The following is a 27,055-nucleotide window of genomic DNA, read 5'->3' on the forward strand; positions in this document are numbered from 1 at the left end:
ATGTTTGAAAGCCCCTGGTAAAATAATAATAATAATAATAATAATAATAATAATAATAACTGTTGCTTAACCAAGTTAAGCCAAGTTATTGTGTGTTTTTCAAATTCCTCATAATGTGGTTCTGTCCACTCTCTCAGGTGAAGACAGATCAGAAGAGGCTATTCATAAGAGTGCAGCAGCCTTCCCCACCACATGTAATGCTCGTACTTCAGGTAATCACATTATCATTTCCTGTATTAAAACATGGACATGAAAAACAAGTTTAAACACCATGGCTCTCATTATATAGGTCCATAGCTATATGCACTTTCGCTTTGCAATTTGGGAGTAATATAGTTTGCAAGATACACATTTACTTTGTACCTTAGAAAGTGGTTTTGCTTTGGAAAGTTTCTGAATTAATTCATTATAGTTATTAAATTCATTAGTTAGTAAAATACCCTAAAGTTATTTACAGACATAGGACAAAATTAAAGGGTGCATGTATTTGTCACTGTACAGTGTACACTGAAATGTGTCCTCCGCATTTAACCCATCTGGTAGTGAACACACACACACTCACACACACACACACACACACACACATGTGTTAGGGGCAGTGAGTACACACACACACACCCAGAGCGGTGGGCAGCCAACTCCAGCGCCCGGGGAGCAGAGAGGGTAAAGGGCCTTGCTCAAGGGCCCAACAGTGGCAGCTTGCCGAGCCCGGGAATCGAACCCACAACCCTGTTATCGATATCCCGGCGCTCTAACCTGCCCCCAAATTAGGACATCCATGCAAATGTTTAACATATTGTCTACACTATTGTGTCTTTGTATTTTTTTGTGTATGTTGAGTGTGTATTTCTTAATTGAAGTTTTGTTTTTGTTTATTGTGAATCTGCTTGTACAGTAGTTCACTTACATACAACAACATATGGACCTTGCTAAAAGTATTTACAAGTATTTTTTTTCTATATTTTCTATTGTTATTTAGATATTAAAAGTAAAAGTAATTTGGTTATTAGTTAATAGAAATTGTTAATCAAAATATTACAGTCCAAATTTTATTGACACTCTAATACAAATAATTATAAATGTACCTTATGCTTTTACTTAAGTTAATTTAATATTTTTTATTTGAATTTAGTTTTTTTTTCTAGTGTGTTTAAGTTTCACTATGCATTTTGGCTTTAAAGATTTAATAATTTATCCACTGAGACTTTACATGCCTTTTCACCCTCACACACTCCTTTCTAATGCCACTCTTTTTTTTGCAACAGATGATATCAGTATAATAATGAAAAAACAATTTAAGGAGAAATTTACAAACCTGTACGAGGGGACTTCACAGGAAGGAGATTATGTGCCTTTGAAAGACATTTTCACGGAACTGTATGTGATTGAGGGCTGCACAGGAGGAGTGAACTCTCAGCATGAAGTGAGACAGATAGAGGCATTTTTTCCCAAACCAGAAGAAACGTCAATCAAATTCACTGACATTTTCAAAGTGCAGTCTGACCAAAATGTGCTTGGCACAAAAGTACTCACATTGGGAATAGCTGGAGTGGGGAAAACAGCCTCTGTACACAAGTTTATTCTGGACTGGGCTGAGGACCGATGCAACCAGGATTTAGATTTCATTCTGTTCCTTCCTTTTCGGGAGCTGAACTTGATTAGAGATGATCAGCAGAGCCTCTCAGAACTGTTACTCTATTTTCACCCTGAACTCTGCAGTGCAGATGTAATGGAGGTTTTTAACAGGAAGTACACAGTGGCTTTGATTCTGGATGGACTGGATGAAAGCAAAATTCCCCTGAACTTCTGTCAAAAGAAGGTATCTAATGTAAAAGAAAAGACCACACTTGATAAACTAATAACAAGCCTCATTAAAGCTGTGCTACTTCCCTCTGCTGTCATCTGGATAACTTCCCGACCAGCAGCAGCCAATCAGATACCACGCAAGTACTTTACACGTGTTACAGAAATCCGTGGATTTAATGATTTACAGAAGGAGGAGTATTTCAGGAAGAGAATCAGAGACCAGGATCAAGCCAGCAGAATCATCTCACACATTAAGACGGCGAGAAGTCTTCATATATTGTGCCACATACCAGTCTTCTGTTGGATCTCCGTCTCTGTGCTTCAGGAAATGTTGAAGAATGATAAAGACATGAAGAATGCTCCCACAACGATCACAGAAATGTACACTCGTTTCTTGCTGTTTCACACAAGACAAAAGAGTGAGAAATACAACACTGACCAAAACGAGGACAGTACAGTTCCATCATCAGACAGAGGCAGACTTCCAGCAGAGAGCATACTGAAACTTGGAAGGTTAGCCTTTCTTCAGTTACAGAAAGGCCAACTCATATTCTATGAGAAAGATCTGTGGGAGTGTGGCATTGAGCTCAAAGAAGCTGTAGTGTACTCTGGAGTCTGCACACAAATCTTTAAAAAGGATGAAAAGATCTTCAGCTTTGTCCATTTGAGTTTCCAGGAGTTCCTCGCTGCTGTATTTGTTTTCCTCACATTCAGTGATAAATGTAATCCACTCCTCCAGACCCTGCTGGAGAAAATAAGATGGAGGTTTAAACATACACTGGATGATCTTCTCAAGATAGCAGTGAATAAGACCATGAAAAGTAAAAATGGACACATGGATCTTTTCCTCCGCTTCCTCCTCGGCCTCTCACTGGAGTCCAATCAGAGGCTCCTCAAGACTTTACAGCCAGACATTGAAATTAAAAGAGAGGACAGCACAGTAAACTACATTAAGAGAAAGATCCACAAGAATAAATCCTCTGAAAAGACCATCAGTCTCTTCCATTGCCTGAGTGAGCTCAAAGACAACTCCCTCACAAGAGAAATTCAGGAATTCCTGAACTCCGGATTTCTCTCAACCCAGGAACTCTCACCAACACAGTGGTCAGCTCTGGTGTTTGTGCTGCTGATATCAGAGGAGGCTCAAGAGAAGTTTGAGCTGAGGAAATACAGAGCATCAGAAGAAGGACTGAAGACACTACTGCCTGTGGTGAAAAACACAAGACGTGCACTGCAAGTACCCTTTTCCTTAGGATTACTTTTTGAAGACACAAATATTATTATAACGTCTGCATTATAGAAATTTAAGCGTGCTTCCCAAGTATCATTATAATTATGAATTTCAACTTATAAGAGTAGTTTAACATAAAACCACTAGTAACGATACAGAAAGCGATACAGAATATTACTGACCAGCTCTCATATATTGACACCACTGTTATTGACTAAATGTTTACCATTTTGAACACAATATGTAACTCAGGTATGACAGCTAAACTCAATGTAAACATACTGCAAACTAACATAGTATAAACTATTTATCATTTTCTTGCTGTTTTTCAAACCAGCCAGATCTCAAGTGGGCTTCATATATGTGACTAAAAGAGCACTTCAGGATTCATATAATACATACTATATGTACATAGTTCATATATTATTTCACAAAAGTAAGTACACCCTCACGGTTGTGCACATATTTTATTTACATCTTTTCATGGGACAACACTATAAAAACGAAACTTGGATATAACTTAGCTTGTATAGCAGTATGGTAGTAAACCATAGTCTTCTGAAAATATTTCAACACATAGCCATTCATTTCCAAATAGCTGGCAACACAAGTGAGTACACCTCACAATGAACATGTCCAAATTGTGCTCATAATGTCAATATTTTGTGTTACCACCATTATCTAGCACTGCCTTCACCTTCTTGGGCATGGAATTCACCAAAGCTGCACAGGTTGCTACTGGAATCCTTCCATGATGACATCCCTAGGGGTGGATGTTAGACACATGTTGGATAACATCTGACCCAAACAAGTTTATCTTGGTGTCATCAAACCAAAGGACACTGCTTGTCAGTGTCAACTTCAGAAGAGGCTTTATTCTGGTGCGACAGCCCTGCAGACAGAATTGATGTAGTGTGCAGTGTATGGTCTGAGCACTAACAGGCTGACCTTCCACTTCCTCACCACCAGTGGATGGGAGCTTCTCACAATAATATGTGCAAATATTTCTGGCTGTTTAAACTGCACACTTCACCATTCTGATAAAGAATGCTCCTCCATGACCATCTGTTATATCAGCACTGGCTCCATCTCCTTGTAATGTGTTAATTAAGCTTTTATAATCTACAACAATTACCTCTTTGTTCTGTACACCAGAACTTGGAATTGAAATATGTGCTGTATACAACTGCGTGCAATGGTGCTTAAAAGTTTAATAACCCTTAAAAAATTCTATATTTCTGCAAGAATGTATCCTAAAAACGCATCCTAAAAGTAGATAAGGAGAACCAAATCAAAGAAATAAGACAAAAATGTTTGATTTGGTCATTTATTTATTGAGGAATTAACAGTGAGTGTCAAGTATGTGGGCATTTAGGATTAGCAAATAACAGAACAAAATGAGGAAAGATTTCTGAGGACCACAAAAGAAACACTATTGATGCACCTCAGGCTGGAAAAGGTTACCAAACCATCTCTGGAATTTTGACTCCACCAATCCACAGTCAGTCAAATTGCGAACAAGTAGAGGAAATTCAAGACCATTATTATGCTCTTCAGGAGCACTCAACTAACAAAATCATGCCCAGAGCAAGGTGTGTAATAGTCTGTGAGGCCACAAAGGAACCCAAGGTACCTTTTAAGCAACTAAAGGCCTTTCTCACATCGGCTAATGTTAATGATCATGAGTAGACCACCAGGAGAACACCGACCAACATTGATCTGAGTGGCAGGGTTGTAATGAGAAAGCTGCTGCTACAGAGAAGTCAGCTAAAATTTCTTTAAACCAATGTGCAGGACTAATCAACAATTACCAGAAACGTTTAGTTGCAGTTATTGCTGCACAAGCAGGTCACACCAGCCACTCAAAGCAAATGTTCACATACTTTTGCCACTCACATATATGTAATACTTTTACATAATAACTTGTTTAGTTTATTATTCTGCAAAGTGAAGTCAACACATTTTTCTCTAATTTTCTCTAATTGCATTTGTATATTTTGAATTACAAATAATGGAGACGTTGTCTGTCATCTCATATTTATACATTTTTGAGGTAGCAATGAATGACTGCAATCTGTACACTCTGAGCTAAATTATTTTATATTCTTGCTATAAACTTAACCCTTGTTGAATTATAGGACTTATTAGTATTTGACCTAAACAGATGTGTGTCTTGCTTGACATTTGCTTCTTGATATTGTATTATAACTACTACATTATCATAAAAAGTTAATGAGTAATACATAAATGTAGTAGTTGGCAATGTACTAACTGAAACAGCTATGATAAAATTAATCATTTTCTTTTTTTTAAACAACCATGCTTAATGATAAGTAAATAATTGTGGACATGCTCAATCCATGCTATACTTGATACTTTTTTGCCAAGGCTGAGGGTAAATAATGTAAAACCTTCATTGAGGTCAAAAGTCTGGGCTGTGAGTCCTGAACATTATCGTGAAGGTTGTTCCAGAGTTGGGGGCTTTATAAGAAAATGCTCTTCCCCCATGCTGAGATTTGGGAACGAGTACCTTATTGTTAAGACTAAATGTCATTAGGTTAAACAACACAATCTCACACTAACAATTCTTAACTTAAATTGATGTGAATTTAGCCTAAAGAAAACAACAATCTTTATCGAAATGTTTTAATGAAACTCAATTACTGCCACCACTAGATTAAAAGATGCATCAGAAACAGGTTCTCAATAATACTGAATTAATATTTAATAATACATAACTGTCTTCATGGGTGCCATAAATTGTGTGAGAGTTTGCGGTCTGAAAAAAGCAGCTCCTATATGTACTTAGCCTGTAATTATATTAACCCATAACTGTTACCTGCAGGTAGATACATATAAATGTTATACGTTTTGCTATGTACACATGTGGACAAAATTGTTGGTACCCCTTGGTTAATGAAAGATTATCACAGAAATAACACACAATGGTCACAGAAATAACTTGAATCTGACAAAAAGTAATAATAAATAAAAATGCTATAAAAGTTAACCAATGAAAGTCAGACATTGCTTTTCAACCATGCTTCAACAGAATTATTTAAACAAATAAACTCATGAAACAGGCCTGGACAGAAATGATGGTACCCTTAACTTATTTTTTTGTTGCACAACCTTTTGAGGCAACCACTGCAATCAAACAATTCAGAATCAGAATCTTTATTTTACCAAGTATGCTACACATACAAGGAATTTGTCTTGGTGAGAGCAACACGTATGACAAGTAACAAAAAACACAGAACACAGTCTTAAACTAAAGGAAAATGACACTAAACAATAAATAGGGTAGGGGATAAATTAAAAAAGTAAGAAGTACTAAAGGTAATAAAGAGCTGATATTTACAGAAAGTAAAGAGCTGATATTTACAGAAAAGAACATCTGTACAGTGTGCAAATAGGCAGAGTGCAAAATAGCTGTTCAGTCCGGTTTGGTACAGTTCAGTTGTATGTTTTGAGGTTTACAGTGGGAGGTGTCCATTGTGGTTGAGGAGCGCTACAGCTCTGGGGAAGAAGCTGTTAGCATGACGTGTTGTGCTGGTTTTGATGGACCGCAGTCTTCTACCAGAGGGGAGTGTCTGGAAGAGGAGGTGTCCAGGATGTGAGGGGTCAGGGGTGATGGGGGGGAGACAGTCTGATTGTCTTTTGTGAGTTCAAATCTGCAGTAGAACTCATTCAGGTCGTTGGTGAGGTGTCGGCCATTCAGGAGGAGGGGGGTCTTTCTCACCTTGTGACCAGTGAGAAGCTGAAGGCCTTTCCAGGCTGAAGATGGGTCGTTAGCAGTGATGTGTCTGTTCAGCTGCTCTGAGTACTTGCTCTTCACAGCTCTAATCCCTTTCTCCAGTCTGTATTTGGCCTCCTTATAGACAGTTCTATCTCCACTCCTGAACGCTTCCTCCTTTTCCCTCCGAAGCTGTTTGAGTTCAGCAGTAAACCAGGGTTTGTTGTTACTGTATTTCACCTGTGATTTAGTTGAGATACAGCTGTCTTCACAGAAACTGATGTATGACGTCACAGTGTCTGTGTATTCGTCCAGTCCGTCTGTCGCCTCCTCAAACACAGCCCAGTCTGTGGATTCGAAGCAGCCCTGCAGCTTCTCAATGTCTCCACTGGTCCACCTCTTCACTGTTGTGATGACCGGCTTGCTGGTTTTGAGTTTCTGCCGGTAGGTTGGAATGAGGTGAACGAGGCTGTGATCGGAGAGCCCGACAGCTGCGCGCGTGATGTAGAAGCAGATTCCTCCTCCTCTGCTCTTGCCGCTGCACTCTGCGTCTCTGTCCGCTCTGTGCAGCTGGAAGCCCGGGAGGTGCAGCGCGCTGTCCGGGGTCAGCTCGGTCAGCCAGGTCTCCGTGAAGCAGAGCGCAGAAGCAGCGGAGAAGTCCTTGTTGGTTAGGTTGAGCAGAAGTAGTTCCTCAGTTTTGTTGCTGAGAGATTGGAGGTTGGAGAGGAATAATGACGGTAGAGGTGTGCGAGCCCCACGTCGCCTCAGACGCACGAGCGTGCCGGCTCGTCTGCCCCTGCGCCGGTTTCTCCACAGTCTCCTGGCGAGGCCGAGCGCGGTCAGCGCGGCTGTTGTGAGGATCTCCGCACAAACTGAAGGTTCTTGAACAAATTCCGGGATGCTTTCAGGGGAAATGTTGTTCCTGAAGCTCAGTAGTTGTTCCCTGCTTCAACTAACTGAGTTTGACGTACAATAGACAACATTAACAAACAAAAACAAACACCACACGGAGGAGCTCGTCACCGTGGCTGCCATCCTCGGCGCCATCTTGGATCGAAGATTCCAATTCCAGAGTTACAATTCCTGTAACTGTCAATGAGACTGGCTCTTACATTTCTGAATAATATGTGCAACTGTAGTCACAGGAACATCAAGCTGCTTGGAGATGGTCTTATAACCTTTACCTTTAACATGCTTGTCCATAATTTTCTTTCTAATCTCCTGAGACAACTCTTTCCTTTGCTTCCTCTGGTCCATGTTGAGTATGGTACACACCATGTCACCAAACAGCACAGTGACTACCTGTAGCCCTGTATTATTTTTGTCCAGGCCTGTTTCATGAGTTTACTTTTTAAAATAATTCTGTTAAAGCATGGTTTAAAATCAATGTCTGATTTTATTTGTTCATTTTCATTGAATTTTTATTTATTATTACTTCTGTCAGATTCAAGTTATTTCTGTGACCATTGTGGGTCTTTCATTATCCGAAGTGTACCAAACAATTTTGTCCATGTGTGTAGGTTGAGGGATTACTTTGGATGATCGTTGAGTTTCTGAAAGGTAATTATAATGTTCAATATCCAGGTTGGATCACTGCAGTCTTAGTAAGGAAATCTGTAAAACACTAGCATCAGTGCTCATGTCTGATTCAGCACTGATACAGCTGGACCTCAGTAACAATGACCTGCAGGATTCAGGAGTGGAGCTGCTCTCTGCTGGACTGAAGAGTTCACACTGTAAACTGCAGATTCTCAGGTCAGTGTTTCTGTCAGTTCATTCTGAAATGATAAATGTGAAGATGTGAGATTCAGAGCTTTACTAAGATGTTTTTATATCAATATACAAGATGAAGTTTCTAGTGAAGGTCGGAGTTCACTAACTGAACAAAGACCAACTCTCTAACGTCTGCAGTTGTCTTTAGATTGTCTAGAAAGATTTCTGATCAGGTCTTTCTTCCTCATAAACACATTAATCAGAACCTTTGGACTCTACTGAACATTCAGTGTGTAGTGATATGTATGATTACTCACTCTGACCTCACAACACATTCTGAAATTAAAACTGGTTTTATAGTGTTTAATGAACCCAGTCTGACCTAACAGCTCATCTGTGATCCAATCAGAGGCTTTTTCTTAGTCTCCTTTAACTCATTAGAATCTGCTCCTGAGTAGTGGGTGAGCTGCATGTCCATGTTGGTGATAGTAAAATGGATCAGCATGTGGAACTGGAGCTTTCTCTATAATAGTTATCATGTTTTCTATCACTATATCAGTATTTCCTCTCTTTCCTTTAAGCCTGCTCATGTACTTTCATTCAGGTCTCTATAACTGCACTATCCAGTACAGCCTAGAGAAGGATGAGGTCCACTTCTGAGTCTTAAATTCTCTCTGTGGTTCTTCCTCCTGCTCTTAAAGAGTTATTCTTTTTAAGTCTTAATAAAAATACTATCTGTTTATATCACTTTATTATCTGATACATTCTCTATATGATGACTATATTTTATTGCATAGCTTTCTTTATCCAATCCACTACTACACCACTAAGTAGAGGAAGACATTTTCTTCATTTGTAGTCAATATTTTATGTATTTCCCCAGCTACGATGTCAATGAGAGTCATCCTCAATGTCCTCAGAGTTTAAATAAAGGATTAATTAAATAATTATGGACTCAAATTAAATGTTTATAAAACAAAATCTCTCATATTAGAGAGCAGAAAGTTGACTGAATGGGTTTTAACTGTGTCTCTGATATGGAGGCCAGCAGCACAGGAGCCCCTCAAGGAACAGTCTTGGCACCATTCCTCTTCACCCTTTACACTGCTGACTTCATGTACAGCTCACCGACCCGTCACCTCCAGAAGTTCTCTGATGTCTCCGCGATTGTTGGCCTCATAACCAATGAGGAGGACCGCGAGTACAGAGAACTTATTCAGGACTTTGTGGACTGGTGTCTGCAGAACAACCTTCAGATAAATGCTGGAAAGACCAAAGAACTGGTGGTGGTTTTCCGCAGGTGCAGACACCCCCTTCCATCAGTGAACATCCAGGGTATGAACATCGAGAGTGTGGACTCTTATAAATACCTGGATGTTCATCTGAACAATAAACTGGAATGGTCAGTCAACACTGCTGCACTCTTCAAGAAAGGCCAGAGCAGATTCTACCTACTGATGAGATTGGGGTTTTTTGGGGTGCAGGGAGCACTCCTGAGGACGTTATTCGACACAGTGGTGGCATCTGCCATCTTTTATGGAGTGGTCTGCTGGGGAAGTAGCATTTCGACGACAGATAAGAAGAGACTGAATAAACTCATTAAGAGGGCCGGCTCTGTCCTGGGGTGCTTCTTAGACCCAGTGCAGGTGGTGGGAGACAGGAGGATGACAGCCAAGCTGGCATCCATGCTAGAGAACAGTTCCCACCCCATGCATGAGACTCTGGCAGCACTGGACAGCTCCTTTAGTGACAGGCTGCTTCACCCCAAGTGTGTGAAGAAGCGGTATCACAGGTCCTTCCTTTCTGCTGCCGTCAGACTCCACAACCAGCACTGCTCTCAGCGGACCACATACACACACACATGTTCAGGGAACAGAGATCCCTCAATGTTAAAATACTATGTGCAATACACCCCCCACATGTGCAATTAAGAGTCATTTGCAATAACCTGTAAATAATATTGTTATTGCTTTTTTAATTCTTATTTATATTGTGTATATAGTGTAAATTATTCATTTACATTTTTTTTGTAACTGAGTGTCTTGCTATCCCTTTCTGCTGTAACACTGAGTATTTCCCCACTGTGGGACTAATAAAGGATTATCTTATCTTATCTTTAAGTAACTTATCAGCCAACATCAGATGTGTTCTGGTTGTTGTTAATTATTAAGTTTAAATCACGTTAGTTTTACTGTCAAAATAAAAAATATAAAAACTGGTGCAGTGCATCAGTAGGAATCAAGTAACAAAAAAAAGTTAAATTAAGTTAAATTAAATCTTAAGAGAGGAATGCTTGTTGGCTGTGTTTTCATCTCTGGTTACAATTGTTTTCAGGTACATTTAGCGGACTGGTTCATCCAGGTTTTTATTTTTATTTGGCCACTGTTAACCACTTCTTGTTTTGTCAAAATGTATCACTTTCCTGTTTCATTAAAAATTTCCTTTGACTGTATTCTCAAGTAAAATCTGGTTTGCTTTTCTCCTTTTGCAGACTGGCTTCATGTAATCTTGGAGTAAAGACGTGTGAAGCTCTGGGATCAGTTTTAAAGCTGGAAAACTCCTCCCTGAAAGAGCTGGACCTCAGTAACAATGACCTGCAGGATTCAGGAGTGGAGCTGCTCTCTGCTGGACTGAAGAGTTCACACTGTAAACTGCAGATTCTCAGGTCAGTGTTTCTGTCAGTTCATTCTGAAATGATAAATGTGAAGATATGAGATTCAGAGCTTTACTAAGATGTTTTTATATCAATATACAAGATGAAGTTTCTAGTGAAGGTCAGAGTTCACTAACCGAACAAAGACCAACTCTCTAACGTCTGCAGTCGTCTTTAGATCGTCTAGAAAGATTTCTGATGAGGTCTTTCTTCCTCATAAACACATTAATCAGAACCTTTGGACTCTACTGAACATTATTAGACTGGTTCCAGTGATTGAATCCCCCTTCAGGTACCAGTATAAAGTCTCTCATATCAGAAAGCAGAAAGTTGACTGAATGGGTTTGAATAACTTATCAGCTGATATCAAATGTGTTCTGGTTTTTGTTGATTGCTGAGTTTAACACATTTCGCTGTACAGTGTACACAATATGAGAATATGAAATAGTGATGGTTGGATCTCCTAAGTGATGCAGAGGAAACAACGCTAGGGACAATGAGGTCAACTTATCAAGTCAAGTCAAGTCAAGTCAAATTTATTTGTATAGCGCTTTTTACAACTGTTGTCGTCACAAAGCAGCTTTACATAATTATTACTTAATAAAGAACAGAGACAGAGAAGAAAGAAGAAATAACATGAAGCGTCAAAGACCCCCGTGAGCAAGCCAACGGCGACAGTGGCAAGGAAAAACTCCCTCAGAGCTGGAGGAAGAAACCTTGGGAGGAACCAAGACTCACAAGGGGGACCCATCCTCCTCTGGCCAGACTGTTTTAAACATTAATGATAAAAATTACCAAACCAGGTACAACAGAAAGTTAATAGTTGTGATATTAATAGTGTCAGACAGGCACGAGTCCATCTAGGTTTCAGCACGGCCACCAAACAGGCAGCAGCGGCTGGCAGGTGAGCCATGGGTGGTGGCGGGTTGGGGGGGACCCGCTGGCTGGACTGGTAGGTGGCAGCTGGTTAGATGCAGGTAGAGGGGACCTCAGCGGGCAATCTTCCTGCAGATCGGGCTGGGTGGCCATTTACTCGGGGAAGGTAAAGAGAGAGAAGTTAGTTCTAAGAGGAATTTTATGGAGTGCAGAGAATGTTGATCATCAGCATCTGGGTATGTCTGATGACTCCGGCAGGTCTGATTATCACAGCATAATTAAAAGGAGAGAGCCAGAAGGTAACACGGACACGGGCGTACCCTGAGAACACCAGCATCTATCTGCTCCACCGTCAACAAACCTGAGTGATCGCGTGTAAGCAGCGAGACGACAGCTCCAGCATCTCAGAGTACTACAATTCCCTGGGTCCGCGAACCCCTGGACCTGCAGCCCTTATCTAAGAAACATTAATTACCAAAAGCTAAACTAAACATATAAGTTTTCAGTTTAGATTTAAAGATTGAGACTGTGTCTGAGTCCCGAACATTATCTGGAAGGTTATTCCAGAGCTGGGGGGCTTTATAGGAAAAGCCTCTTCCCCCTGCTGAGGTTTTCAGAATTTTGGGAACGCGTAAGAGGCCAGCACCCTGAGATCTAAGTAGTCTTGATGGTTCGTAATATACTATAAGATCCTGCAGGTACTCAGGAGCGAGGCCATGTAGGGCTTTATATGTTAATAAAAGATCACTGCTGAAAAGCTAAGTAGCAGTGATAAGTTGACCTCATTGTCCCTAGCGTTGTTTCCTCTGCATCACTCAGGAGATCCAACAATCACTATTTCATATTCTCATATTTCACATTACTTCAGCATAGTGTGAGGTGGATGTGGTCATCAGAGGGTGAGGACACTGGTGGACAGATTTGTGCTGCTGATCCATCATATCATACATGACTATAGCAGAGTTGAAGCTGTAGTGTTTGAATCCTCTCTAAATATTGAATTAACACCACTTTACCAATGCTTTTAAGTATTAATGGGTTCCTCTCAGCAGTTCTTCCTCCTGCTCTCAATAAGTTTCCCCATCCACTTCCTGTGTATTTTCTCATTCTTTCAGAGTGTCACACATCCACTGAGTGCCTCGCTATATCCATACTTTCATGTGGCCATCTCACGATGAGGCTCTAAAGGACTCAACAGGAAGTCACATAGCTAATGACTCCACACTCTTTTCCCCATTCACATACTCCATAATTCTAATGACTTTCACATGTGTCTTTGGTCTTATGATTCCATTAGTGTAGTATTTAAGCCCAGGCTTTAGTATAGGGTAATTGCAAGGTATTGCATCCCTTCTGGTGATCTACTGAGCATTATTTGTACATTTGTATTTTTGGGTATGACCTTAGCCCTTGTTTTTCAACTTTGCCTTTTTGCCTTACCCTTTGGATTGTCTACTTGTGATATTGATACAGGACTTTGACCCTTTGCTTTTGTTTCTGGCCTGTGTATCGACTACAAAATTGGATTATACTTTTGCTAGTAAAGCCTCCTTTGTATTTGACTTGTGCAAGTGTCTGAATCTGTTTGGCAAGTTACTCATCAGGGACATATTGGATACATTTTTTAATAGCTTATTTGGATGATATCCTGGTTTACTCACCGGATAGGGATGTACATGTAAGACACATCCGAGCAGTTTTACAGTGTTTACTAGACAACAGTTTGTTTCTGAAAGGGGAAAAATATTAATCTCCAATCCGTGTCCTTTCTGGGGTACGTTATTAGTGCATAAGGAATTATGATGGATGATCATAAGATCCAGTGGCATAATGCTTCCTCGGTAAAAGAATTACAGAGATTTTTAGGTTTTGCTCATTTCTGTGGCTTTATTTGTAATTTTAACGCTATCGCCACACTACTCACATCCCTCCTCAAGGGAGGACCAAAAAAGTTAAAGTGGACAGAACAGGCAGAGGTAGTGTTTCAGGCCTTAAAAGTGTCCTTTACGGCAGCTTCCATCTTAAAATATCCTGGCCCATCTAAACCCTTCACCATTAAAGTCAATGCCTCTGAAATGAGATTAGGGGCACAGCGCACAGGAGACCCTCCAAAATGGCTTCTTGGACTGGGGCCTCCTCTGATGCCTGCAGTGGATTCTTGGATGCAGAGAAGCGAACAGGTGTGGGAGTAGGTGCATCAGATGATAGAACATGCCCTCCAATGCAATAAGGAGCAAGCTGACCGCCACTAGAATGACACTCCAGTCTATCAGCCCAGAGACAGGGTATGGTTGGCTATGAGGAACTTCAGAAACATGGAGGGAAGTAGAAAGTGTCTGCCTAAGAATCAATAAGGCCACATATAGGTTGGACTTACCGCTTCGCTTTAGAGTTTTACATTTGTTTCAGGTGTTTTTGCTTGAACCTGTCAACAGGTGCCTTGGACGAGGCATCACTAGATGTCACACCACCATGGCCGGACGTGATAGACAGGGATCATTTCTATGCTGTCTGTAGGCTGATGGACTCCTGGAGATGTAGGGGGCAGCTCCAGCAGTGCTGGAAGAGACACCATGGATCCTGCCATAATAGCAGAGTTTCACAGTCATCACTCTGACAAGCCTGCTCCTTGCTGTAGGGGCTGCCCATAGCAGCCAAGGGCACAGAGGTGTTCTTTGCAGCATGAGGTGCATTGTTATGCATAAAGATGATTTTGCTATGGAAGGCATGGTTCTTCCTTTTATCCCATGGAAAAAGTGGTCAGTCAGAAACTCTATATTTTGCCAATGTCATTTTTACACCTTTAGGGACCCAAAGAGGCCTACTAGCTCTTTATCCATGATTCCGGCCCAAAACATGACTGACGTTGCAGCCTTATTGGGACATGGTGGCCATCCAACAACTATCCACTACTCCATTCATCTGGACCATCCAGGGTTGCATGGCACGCATCAGTAAACAAGACTGAAAATGAGTCTGCAACTGTTTCTGCTTGTGATTACTAGTTAGGGGTGGCCGAACAGTATGTTCTCATTAAAGTTCTCATTAAAAACTGATCAAAGGGACATGTTAAATCAAGGTGTGTCCACTACATTTACATTTACGGTGTTTAGCAGACGCTCTTATCCAGAGTGACTTACAAAGTGCTTTGCTATTTACCCAAGAAAGAAACCATAGCTAGTTAGAATAGACTAATAATTCAAAGATACCTCTAATCTTAGACATTACTAAACACAATACAATAAGGCGACCATAGTACTCTATTCGCCCAAGTACTCTCTGAAGAGGTGGGTCTTCAGTTTGCATTTGAAGACAGCGAGCGACTCGACCGTTCGGACACCCAGGGGAAGCTCGTTCCACCACTTTGGTGCCAGGACAGAAAAAAGGGCCTGGACGCTTGTCTTCCGTGGATTTTGAGGGATGGTGGGTTCGAGCCGAGCCGTACTTGAAGCTCGAAGGGCTCTTGGTGCAGCTTTTGACCATTGCTATCAAGTACGGAGGGGCTGGTCCAGTCTTGGCTTTGTAGGCCAGCGTCAGGGTTTTGAATCTGATGCGGGCAGCTACAGGAAGCCAGTGGAGAGAACGCAGCAGTGGAGTGACATGGCTGAATTTAGGGACATTGAAGACGACCCGTGCTGCTGCATTCTGGATGAGTTGCAGGGGCCTGATGGTGCGCAGAGGGAGACCAGCCAGAAGAGAGTTGCAGTAATCAAGTCTGGAAGTGACGAGAGACTGAAAAAGCACCTGGGTGGCCTCTCTATGGAGGAAGGGTCGAATTCCCTGGATGTTGTACAGGAGAAATCTGCAGGACCGAGTTACGTTTGCAACATGACTTGAGAACGATAACTGATCATCCATCATTACACCAAGGCTTTGTGCTTCTGTAGAAGGAGTGACCAGTGAGTTCTCAAAGGTGATGGCAAGATAATTTTTTGATCCAGCAGTTCCCGGGATGTACAGCAGCTCCGTCTTGCTGGGGTTGAGTTTGAGGTGGTGAGCCGCCATCCAGGAAGAGACGTCGGCGAGGCATGCTGAGATGCGGGCAGAAACCTGTGTGTCAGACGGCGGGAAAGAGAGCATGAGTTGAGTGTCATCGGCGTAACAGTGGTAAGAGAATCCATGGGAGGATATCACTTTACCAAGAGAGCTAGTGTAAAGTAAGAAAAGAAGAGGACCAAGAACCGAGCCTTGTGGAACACCAGTGGAGAGACTACAAGGAGCGGACGTGTCGCCCTGCCACCTTACCTGGTATGAGCGTCTCTGCAGGTATGATGCAAACCATTGCCATGCAGAGCCGGTGATTCCAAGGCCAGCAAGGATAGACAGGAGGATCTTGTGGTCCACTGTGTCAAAGGCTGCGGAGAGGTCAAGAAGGATCAGAACTGAGGACAGTCTGGCAGCTTTAGCTGCATGGAGCTTCTCTGTAACTGCAATGAGAGCAGTTTCAGTAGAGTGTGCAGCTTTGAAGCCAGACTGGTTAGGGTCCTGTAGATTGTTCTGAGTGAGAAAGAGAGACAGTTGGTTGTAGACAGAACGTTCGAGAATCTTTGAGAGGAAAGAGAGAAGAGAGATAGGTCTGTAGTTGCCGATGTCCAAGCTGTCCAGAGTTGGTTTCTTTAGGATGGGCACAACTCTGGCAGACTTAAAGACAGATGGTACCTGACCTGACAACAGAGAGCTGTTTATGATAGAGGAGATGAAAGGAAGGACGTTTGGAGCGATTGTTTGGAACAGAGGGGATGGAACAGGGTCTAGTGAACAGGTGGTAGGATTACTGGAGGTGAGAAGATGTAGGAGGTCATCTGTGGAAAGAGGAGAGAAGCAGGTCAGAGAAGAGGGAGGAGGAGGGCAGTGCCTAGAGAGGGGGGTAGAGGCAGGGGGGAAAGATCGGCGTATCTTGTCAACCTTTTCTTCAAAGAAGGAGACAAAATCTTCTGCAGACAGGGTAGTGGGAGGTGGGGGAGTAGGAGGGTTGAGGAGAGAGGAGAAGATGGTGAATAGTTTGCGTGGGTCAGATGCAGATAATTTCAATTTCCCCCTGTAGTAAAATGCTTTAGCGGCAGCAACTTCCGTTCTAAACCTGGAGAGAAGAGACTGATAGGAGTGGAGGTCGGAGTCTTTTTTTGACTTCCGCCACTTCCTTTCAGCCAGTCTTAGCTCTCTACAGTTGTTGCGGAGAACATCTGACAGCCATGGGGAAGGTGGAGAAGAATTTGCTGACCTAGGGGAGAAAGGGCAGAGAAGGTCGACAGAGGTGGAGATAGATGAGAGGAGTGTGTCTGTAGCAGTTTCAAGTGGGAGAGAGGAGAAAGATTCAAGATGAGGAAGAGTGGTCAGGACAGTTGAGGCAAGAGCTGAAGGGGAAACAGAGCGAAGATTGCGGTGAAGAGGGATGGAAGAGCTTGCAGAAGTGGTGGTTGAAGGAGCAGAGAGGGGGAGTGAGGAGGAGAGAAAGTGGTGATGAGAGAAGTCCAAAGGAGTCACAGCCACATCCAGAGCAGGCGCCACAGAGGAGAGAGAAGTAAACCGCCGCCCCTGCCAGTCCTTCGTGGAGAGTGGGAAAAGGCAAAGGCAGATGACAAGGCAGCTGGAGTTGCAGAGTTGTCCGGGGTGATCCACGTCTCAGTCAGTGCCAGGAAGTTTAGAGACCGAGCAGAAGCAAAAGCTGAAATGAAATCTGCCTTCTGCACTGCAGACTGGCAATTCCACAGTCCCCCAGTTACTATCACATTGGTATTAGAACAAGGTGGGTAAATGAGGTTACCGGAATTGCGGCGTCTGCATCAGTATCTGCACCTCTGGCTGATGTCAGAGGTGTGGACAGGAATTGCAAAGCACATCTTCAGGTACAACAGAATAGAGTAAAAAAGTTTTGCAGCTGATATTCTAGCTAGGAGTCATGATGTCTAACAAACTAGGCTCCACACCTTATTTATCAAGATTGGAGGCACTTGGCTCCTCCTCTGCAATTCACACTTCTAGCTGGCCTGAAACTACACCTGAATCAGCACCTCAATCAACTAGTGAGCACCAAGCTTCTATGTTAACCTTAAGACAAGAGTGTTAGCAGAATCTAGTTAGAAGTATATTTAAAAACCAGCCTACCTTACAAGCTAAAGATGACCCCAAGTAAAAAAGCAAGCACACTAATTAGCATCACAGGTGTCTACAATATTGTAATCAGTCAATGGGCCTATATATAGGGCTACAGGTACAATGTAGCTACACTGCTACACTGTGACATGGTGTGTTCCACACTCAACATGGACCAGAGGAAATGAAGGAAAAAGTTGTCTCAGGAGATTAGAAAGAAAATTATAGACAAGCATTTTTAAGGTAAAGGTTATAAGTGATGTTCCTGAGAGATGGATGATTTGAATGCTAACAAAAAAGCCCAGAAAAACTTCTAAGAATAACTAAAGAGATTAAAGGGTGAACTTCTAGCTCAAGGAACATCAGTATCAGATCGCACCATCCATCGTTGTTTGAGCCAAAGTGGACTTCATGGGAGACGACCAAGGAGGACACCATTGTTGAAAACAAATCATAAAAAAGCCGGACTGGAATTTGCCAAACTACATGTTGACAAGCCCCAAAGCTTCTGGGAGAACGTGCTATGGACAGATGAGACAAAAATTTAACTTTTTGCCAAGGCAAAAGAACACTGTCCCTACTGTAAAACATGGAGGAGGCTCTGTTATGTTCTGGGGTTGCTTTGCTGCATCTGGCACAGGGAGTCTTGAATCTGTGCAGGGTACAATGAATTCTCAAGACTATCAAGGGATTCTAGAGAGAGCCCAGTGTCAGAAAGTTTGGTCTCAGTCGCAGGTCATGGGTCTTGCAAGAATGGCTAAGAGTATATGAACTATTTTGAAGTGGCCTTATATGAGCCCTGACCTAAATCCTGAGGAGTGGGCCAGAATAGCTGCTGAGAGGTGCAGGAGTCTCATTGACAGTTACAGGAATCGTTTGATTGCAGTGATTGCCTTAAAAGGTTGTACAACAAAACATTAAGTTAAGGGTACCATCATTTCTGTCCAGGCCTGTTTCATGAGTATATATATTTTTTATAATTATGTTGAAGCATGGTTCAATTGGTTAATTTTCACAGCTTTTTTATTTATTATTACTTTTGTTATTTCTGTGACCATTGTGGGTCTTTCTTTCATTAACTGAGGGGTAAAGTTCATCCATGTGTGTATATTAAACCTGAAAACTAAATTTACTGCTCAATAATGTTGTAATTACCAGCCAGATAACTACCAGAAACTGTATTCAAAACACATAATAAGCTTTTTCTCAGTGTCATTATAATTAACTAATATAAATAACATTATAATAAACTGTTGATTTTCAAGGAGACTCTTGGTTTGCTAGAAACTGTCTATTTGATACCAAAATGTATAATCTCTCTGACTGTTAATTTACCTCTCTCTCTCTCTTTCTCTCTCTCTCTCTCTCTCTCTCTCTCTCTCTCTCTCTCTCTACAGAGTGTCTGGTTGTATGGTCACAGAAAAAGGCTGTTCTTCTCTGGCTACAGCTCTGAGTTCAAACCCCTCCCACCTGAAAGAACTGGATCTGACCTACAACCACCCAGGAGAGTCAGGAGTGAAGCTGCTGTCTGCCAGACTGGAGGATCTACACTGCACACTCACCACACTCAGGTATCAACAGCTGTTCAGTGGTGTGTGTGTGTGTGTGTGTGTGTGTGTGTGTGTGTGTGGAGGTTTACGTGAGCTGCAGATGGTAAGTGGAATGTGGTCTAATTTCTCTGTCTTGTTAGTTGATTAAAACAGTAAAGAAAAGTGTCACTGCTTTTACTCTCCTTATGTAATGAACCTAAACCAACAAATGTTCATTCTGTTTGTGTCAGAAACACAAATTTTTCTTCAAGAAAACACTTATACAGAATGAAAACCTTTGTCCTATATTCATTTAAAATTACCAGATAGTATTACTAGAAGTAAAATCTTTGTCAGGTTCCCATAACATGAGTTTTTTTAAGCCATTTTAAAATTAGCCTGTCACTCAGAGTTCCTCGTCCCACCACCCTGAATTGTGTTTTTTTTTTTTGGAAAGCGAAGTGGGCAAGTTTTGTGTCACATACTGTATTTGTTAGCATATATGGCTTAATGCACAAGCCACAACTGCAGGTCACATAAACATTTCCATCGGAAGCTTGTACAAGAATCTTTAACAGCCTAAAGAAGAAGAGCCCAGTGCAACCCACCTGACCACCTTTAAACCATGGGTTATGTACAGCACTTTCTTAAAAGCATCTGTGAAACTGCCCAATTGGGAAACCTCAAAAGAAGAGAAGTACCCTCCTCCTCTTGATCATCACCAACTTCAGCAGCAATAGGAAGGAAAGGAAAATATCCCTGGCACATCTCCTGATCAGCATTTCAGAACCTCTCTGATGGTCACAGGCAGCACAGAGATCACCATTCCAAGAATCCTCTGCATTGATTTCCAGTCTCTACCAGCTCTCAGCAAGCAGATGCTCTCAGAGACCAGCTCTGCGACCGGAATCCAAAAGTTATAAATTGACAAGATTTGAAGCCTCAGTATTGAATGTCCCAACCCTAGGAATTGCTTTACTCCTTGTGTAGACCTCCTTAGAGTTTAGAGGTATGGAAAGCTTGGTTAGCTCTTTCACTTCTAGTTTAAATGTTTATTAAAATTGTGTGGTGTGTGATTGGTACAAATAAACTGTACACATCTTACCAGGATAAAAAAAATACAACTTATGCCTTGATTCACTCTACTACACTCCAGAAAAAAATATAAAAACATAACTCCCAGTAAATCCTTTAAAAAGATGAAGATCATCAGTGTATTGATTATTACTTGAGCTTTTTCTCTTGTCTAATAAAGACTTTTTTATAACTACTCTTTAATGTTTTTAATCTCTCTCACTCTCTCACTCTTTTGTAATTGTGAGCTAAATCAGGGGCATCATCATAACCTTGAGGAATATAAACACTGAAAGAGAGAAACTTTACATTCCAATGAAAATCACACACTCTCCACACTGTGTGTGTGTGTGTGTGTGTGTGTGTGTGTTTAGAGTGGAACATGGAGGGAAGATCAGAATCAAACCTGGACTAAAGAAATGTAAGTTCACACACACACACACACACACACACACACACACTCTATCAGTGCAGTGCTCCTCCTCTAATGTCTCTTCTTGTGTTCAGACGGCTGTGATCTCACACTGGACCCAAACACAGCACACACACGTCTCTCTCTGAGTGAGGGGAACAGAAAGGTGGTGTGGGGAGAGGAGCTGCAGTCGTATCCTGATCATCCAGAGAGGTTTGATGAGTGTCTGCAGGTGATGAGTAGAGAGAGTCTGACTGGACGCTGTTACTGGGAGGCTGAGTGGAGCGGGAGGAGAGCTGATGTAGCTCTGACTTATAAAACCATCAGCAGGAAAGGATGGACATCAGACTGCTGGTTTGGACAGAATGAAGAGTCCTGGAGTCTGATCTGCTCTGATGAAGGTTTCTCTGTTCATCACAATAATAACAGCACTGCTCTCCCTCCTCCTCCCTCCAGCTGTAGGAGAGTAGGAGTATATGTGGACTGTCCGGCCGGCACTCTGTCCTTCTACAGCGTCTCCTCTGATACACACACACTCACACACTCACACACACTCACACACTTACACACACTCAACACCACATTCACTCAACCCCTCTATGCAGGGATTAGGGTTTATTATTCTGGCTCCTCAGTGAGTCTGTGTAAGATAGAATAACCCTGTGTGTGTGTGTGTGTGTGTGTGAAAGAGAGAGAGTAGCTTTTTGTCTGTCATACGTTTTTGAGTTTTAATCAATTAAATCAATCTTTTAATTTGTTATTTTCTCTGCTTTTCTCTTCTTTTTTTACATTGACTTCAATTGAAAGTAAAGGTTTATTCCTGACATTTTGGTGATACCATTTTTTTGTGTGACCGAGGCATAATGTTGGATATAAGGAAAATCCATGTATACCACTCCATAAGTATTTGGACAGTGGCATAATTTTCCTCACTACACCACTCCATAAATTAATGGAGAAAAAACTCAGCAATCGCATATTCTTCTATTTTTTGTGTTTAGTGCAGTAGAGAGATCTAATGGTGAACACATCGATGATATAATCAGCAAATTAAAGGCTCATTTAAGGAATGTTTACATAGTAAGCTGACAAACATCTTACACATATTCTTATTTACACATATTCTACACATAAAATAACAGCTACAAGCAAAACCACAGTCCACGCCACAATGGCTGATCTCCACTGATCAATCTGCAGGTCTTGTGAATCTTGAACTGAGAAAAACGAGCTGTGTGGATCTCTACACTGTCTACCTGCTGGATTAACTAAAACTTATCCTGTCCCTCTGCTTATCATTGCTTCCCTTGTCTAAGAGACTCTGACCCTTGAACCACCAGGTAGCAGACCTCAACATAGCATTAACTACTGAAGAAAAAGAAAAAGCTCTTCACAAAATGGCAAAGAGTAATGCCTCGGGTCCAGATGAATACCCTCCTACAAACCCATGTTCTACAAACATTTGGCAAGTTAGCTCCCCACTCTTTATCAGAATGGTAAATGAAGTAAAACGTACATCACATACTACACCGCAAATTAATGTGGCATTACTATCAGTAATACATAAACCGAATAAGGATCCTGCTCAATGCTGAAACTATCATCTAGTATCACTCATCAACACAGATCTTATTATTTTAAGTTAACCACTATTAGTAAAGAAACAGTAGACTAGAAACAGTTATGTCCTACCTAATACATCAAGACCAAAATTACTGTTTTTAAGGATGAACCCCTGCTAATAACACAGCCTCTTTAACTTCATTAATTTTTCCCATGGCAAAAATAATAGCACAATTACTGTATCTCTGGAGAAAGCATTTGCCAAAGTAAATTGGAACTTCCTTTTTATAACACTACAAAAGTTCAGCTTTGGACAATCCTTTATACACTGGATTAAAATATTATACTAATCATCCTCGGTTGTCTGTTGTCACCAATAAAAACCTCACAGAGCTTCTCCCTACATTGTGGAACCAGACAAGGATGTTCACTCTTTCCATTATCATTTGCATTATTTATTGAACCATTAGCTGCTGCCATAAGACAGAATGACAAGAAGAATTCTTGTTGTACGTGTTTCTATCTCTGGTTATGAGTGTTTTCAGGCACATTTGGCAGACTGGTTCATCCAGGTTTTTACCTTTATTTGGAATGAGTCAAATAGGTTGCCAACTCAGCTGCTGGCAAAACAGCTTTTTTCAGCATGCAACATCAGTTGGTAAGCTTCTACAGCACCCTCTGCTTATTTGGCCAGGTACTAGATGAAAAACATGGAAATTCACACATGATACATGTCACAAATTTGAAATACTTATTTTGAATCATAATTCAAATGTTATTTGTAACATTTATATTGCCCAATCCTAATGTATATATATTTTATATGTGATATAAAACATTGTTGTGTTTCTGCTTCCCTGCTCTCAAGGGCTAATGTTTCATCACATTAGTTGCTGAGGTAGTAGCTCACTTACCTCACTTTCCTTGCTGCCCTGGCGCTAGTGAACTGTCCTTTTTTGGAGGAGTGCCGTGGGCAAGAAGTGCACACGACAAAGGGGCTTTTGTTGGGACTCTTTAGGGAACACATCGCTTATGAAATTGTACAACAACAATTTAGCTCCAGCACCCAAACTATGCTAAAGGGTTCAGTGCTGCAGCCAGCAATGAGTCTCTCAAAGAACTAATGTGCTGCTTTATGTGCATAAACATAAGAACAGAATGCTGGCTGCTGACTGGCTACTACAGTCACTAGTGCTTTGCATTCTTCCACTACACTACCCCCTCTCTCTAACAGTGCCCCCTTGGCCCCTAGGCATCTGTAATGTTACTGAAAATCTAACATCAAGTGTATATGAATAACAAGCAGAATTTAAACTGACTTATCTCCTTGAAGCTGGCAAGTCCAATGGTGTAGGTTAAGAATCAGCCTCTCTTCTCTGGGGACACCCATGTGTGACAGGCAGTGTGTTGTCAGGCTCTAATAGTAGGGTCGCAAACATGCTGGCCCTCTGGGCAACAGGCAGAAAATGTAAATAGCCTTTTGTTTTGTTCATTATTCCCTGCATCATCTTTCAGTAGCAGGTTCCTCAATTTCCTGACCCATCCAGGTACAGCATCAAAAGTGTTTGGAAGGTGATGGTCATGATTTAGAATTTTAGTTTTCTTTCTATCTCTGTTTTTGTACAGGACCGGGTCTTGGCTCTTGATAATGAGGCAGGGACCTTTCCAGGGTGATTTAAGCTTTGGGCTCAGATCTCTTTTCTTGGGGCTGTCTTTCATGTAAACAAGATCTACTGCCCTGTAAGGTTGTTTCTTTACATTGAGATCATACAATTTCTTTTGCTTTATTTTTGTATTCCACAGATGTTTTCTACCAAGTCTGTGTGTCTGATGCAATTTTTTGTTCATGGTTTCCACAAACTCTGTGGGCATGGCTGTCTTGCCATTGTGTCTGATTGACCTATCATCATATGATTTGGGGTAAAACTGGTGCAGGAATGTGGAGAACTTCTAGGGGGCAGTGGTGGCTCAGCAGTTAGAGCTCAGTGCTATTGATGACAGAGTTGTGGAGCTCTCCAAGTTGGACAAACAGATTTGCGTGCTTGACATTGTGGACACTAATGTATAAAAGCAGAATTTCTGCTCCTATTACATGACAGAAAAAACATTGCTGAAGTCATTGAAATGTTTTCCAAATCCTTTAATAGCTAGAGAAGGGTTGACTGTTCCAAGAATCTATAAAAAAATCTCCACCTCTTGGGGAGACTTGGACACTACTAGGCAGAGTTGAGTTAAGGTTTTGGCTCCCTCATGCTCCCTCAGCATCAGATCCCTGGCATCTGTTGGCTTTACAGTGCAACCTGCTCTCATGTTGCTCTCAGATATACTGTAGATAATTTTAGACTGTTGTTTATTCTTTTGAGTTTCATGAAGTACAATTAATATTTTTTTATGTGTCAGAATGAGCCACCTCACTAAAAGAGTCAGAAATGCTACCAAATGGGATTTGCTTTTAGACAGAGCTGGACATCAAACATTGTGATGACTGGGGACAGAGCAACAGGCAATTGCAATATGTCTAAAAGTGAACTGAATATTGAGTTCCAATATATTTGTGGTAAAGGACAAGTCCAGAACATATAATTTAAATTGGCTGGGGCTTGTTGGTATCTTTCACAATTGAGGTCTATATTTCTATTAATTACAGTCTAGGATTGGTCCAGTATACCCTATGCAATAGTGTACATTGTATCGCCCTATGGTTAGCACTCACAGAGGATATAGGAACGTGTGCCAATATTGCACCTCTGGTATATCTTCCCCAATATCTTGAGCCCATAGGGTTGATTGTAGATCAGAGGGCTGGAGAGCAAAAATCCTGGAATAGAATATATATACAACCCCCTTGAAAGTAGTAGGGAAAGATGAGAAAAGTGTAACTAGAGGTGACTGAGGTGGTGGACCTGGGAAGTTACTAAATCTTTTATTGGGGTGGGGGGGGGGGTATTGGATTAGCACAGAGTGGTGCAAACAGTGGGAGTGACTGTATGCCAAAATGATGCATGAACTGTGTCTAAATCTAAACTGTAGATCTGACAATAATATAATTACAGCTTGATTTAAATAATTGTATCATGGAAAACAGAAACTAAAGAAGTGGGAGCTACAGAGGCAGATTCTGGGGATAACCAGGCAGGCAATGAGGTTAAGTCATTGAAACGCAGCCATTATACAATAGGTTGAAAATTAGCAGCCCAATAGTAAAAAGGTAGTGGGGCAGCACCATACCCCCTTAGTGTATAAGTTTGATGCTGATACCTTGGCTGTTGATAACTCTTGGTTACTCTTTAACTTTCTCTACTTAGTTTTTCTTTTACTTAGCTTTGCTTTTATGTACTTGGTGTAAATACATACACATATTGATATTTATAAGACTGTTGATAAATGAAGGAACTGCAACAAAATAATTGCACTGTTTAACTGCTTGTTTCGGCTGTGCACATGACAAAACTCTTGAATCTTGAATCTAGTTTATTAAATGTGGATTTTAAGATACTATGTAAAATTCTTGCTTCATGGCAAGAAACGGTTCTACTAACAATCAAATCCCCTGATCAAACATGCTTTATTCAAAATAAACACCTTTTTAAAATGTATGATTATTTAATACATTTTATTATTATTAATATTATTATTATTATTATTATTATTATTAATTTTATATACATTATATGGGGACTCTAGCCCTAAAGGCATCCGAAGCATTATCATCTATGTATGCAGAAAAAGCCTTCGATAAGGTAAAATGGGACTATCTTTTATACACTTTAAAGAAAAGACCTCTACTCGTCAAGGGTGAAAACTGAGCCTTTTACTATTTACCTTGGCCACTAACCCCTATCAATAGCCTTTCGTAGTAATGTCCAAATTAACAAAATTGTCAGGAATGGTATAGAACTAAAGGTTGGGGATGATCCAGCTCGATAGTCAGCAGGGAGAGACAGGGATTATGCCGGGCAAAACTAACTAAAGGGAAGGGGACAACAGAAACCACAAACCTCAATTCTGACATGGAGGAAATTCTAACTGAAAACCAGAGCCACGCTCTGAGTAAACAAAGGAAGTAGCTAAAAAGCCAGCTGCCAGACTAGATAGCACGGCAAGCCCAACCTGAGTACGCCATGACTGTCTCGTGAGCTGGAGTCACCAAGGAACATGAGCAGGAAGTGCACTTTCCTCCAGAACCAGACTAGGATATCTCTTGAACCAGATCAGAACACTAGCCTACATGAACACGCCACCGACGTGGAGAACCATGGAGAGTCAAGGAGAATCAATTCACAGCAGCGAGTAGCAGTCAGTGAGCTGCCTAAATGTGACACCTCTATGTTGTTTTTCAATCATATTTTTTTTCTTTTAGTAGTCACAT

At 41.3% G+C, this 27,055-nt stretch overlaps 1 protein-coding gene across 1 annotated transcript; it reads left to right on the forward strand.

The window, feature by feature from the left end:
• Positions 1–1,282: 1,282 nt before the first annotated feature.
• On the forward strand, positions 1,283–21,831 carry LOC140569789 (NLR family CARD domain-containing protein 3-like). The gene is made up of 6 exons (XM_072692569.1): positions 1,283–3,039; positions 8,358–8,528; positions 10,978–11,151; positions 19,506–19,679; positions 21,086–21,132; positions 21,219–21,831. The coding sequence occupies exons 1-6, from the start codon at positions 1,283–1,285 to the stop codon at positions 21,779–21,781; spliced, it is 2,886 nt and encodes a 961-aa protein (XP_072548670.1). The 3' UTR covers positions 21,782–21,831.
• Positions 21,832–27,055: the final 5,224 nt, after the last annotated feature.

This window comes from Salminus brasiliensis, chromosome 1, assembly GCF_030463535.1.
Source record: "Salminus brasiliensis chromosome 1, fSalBra1.hap2, whole genome shotgun sequence".
In the NCBI taxonomy this organism is placed as follows: Eukaryota; Metazoa; Chordata; class Actinopteri; order Characiformes; family Bryconidae; genus Salminus; species Salminus brasiliensis.

Excerpts from the sequence above, each read along its gene's own strand:
- LOC140569789 (XM_072692569.1), top strand. The coding sequence starts at position 1,283 with ATGAAAAAACAATTTAAGGAGAAATTTACAAACCTGTACGAGGGGACT. Across the intron at positions 3,040-8,357 it reads AAAAACACAAGACGTGCACT|GTTGGATCACTGCAGTCTTA; the intron begins GCAAGTACCCTT and ends TTCAATATCCAG. Across the intron at positions 11,152-19,505 it reads TGTAAACTGCAGATTCTCAG|AGTGTCTGGTTGTATGGTCA; the intron begins GTCAGTGTTTCT and ends CTCTCTCTACAG.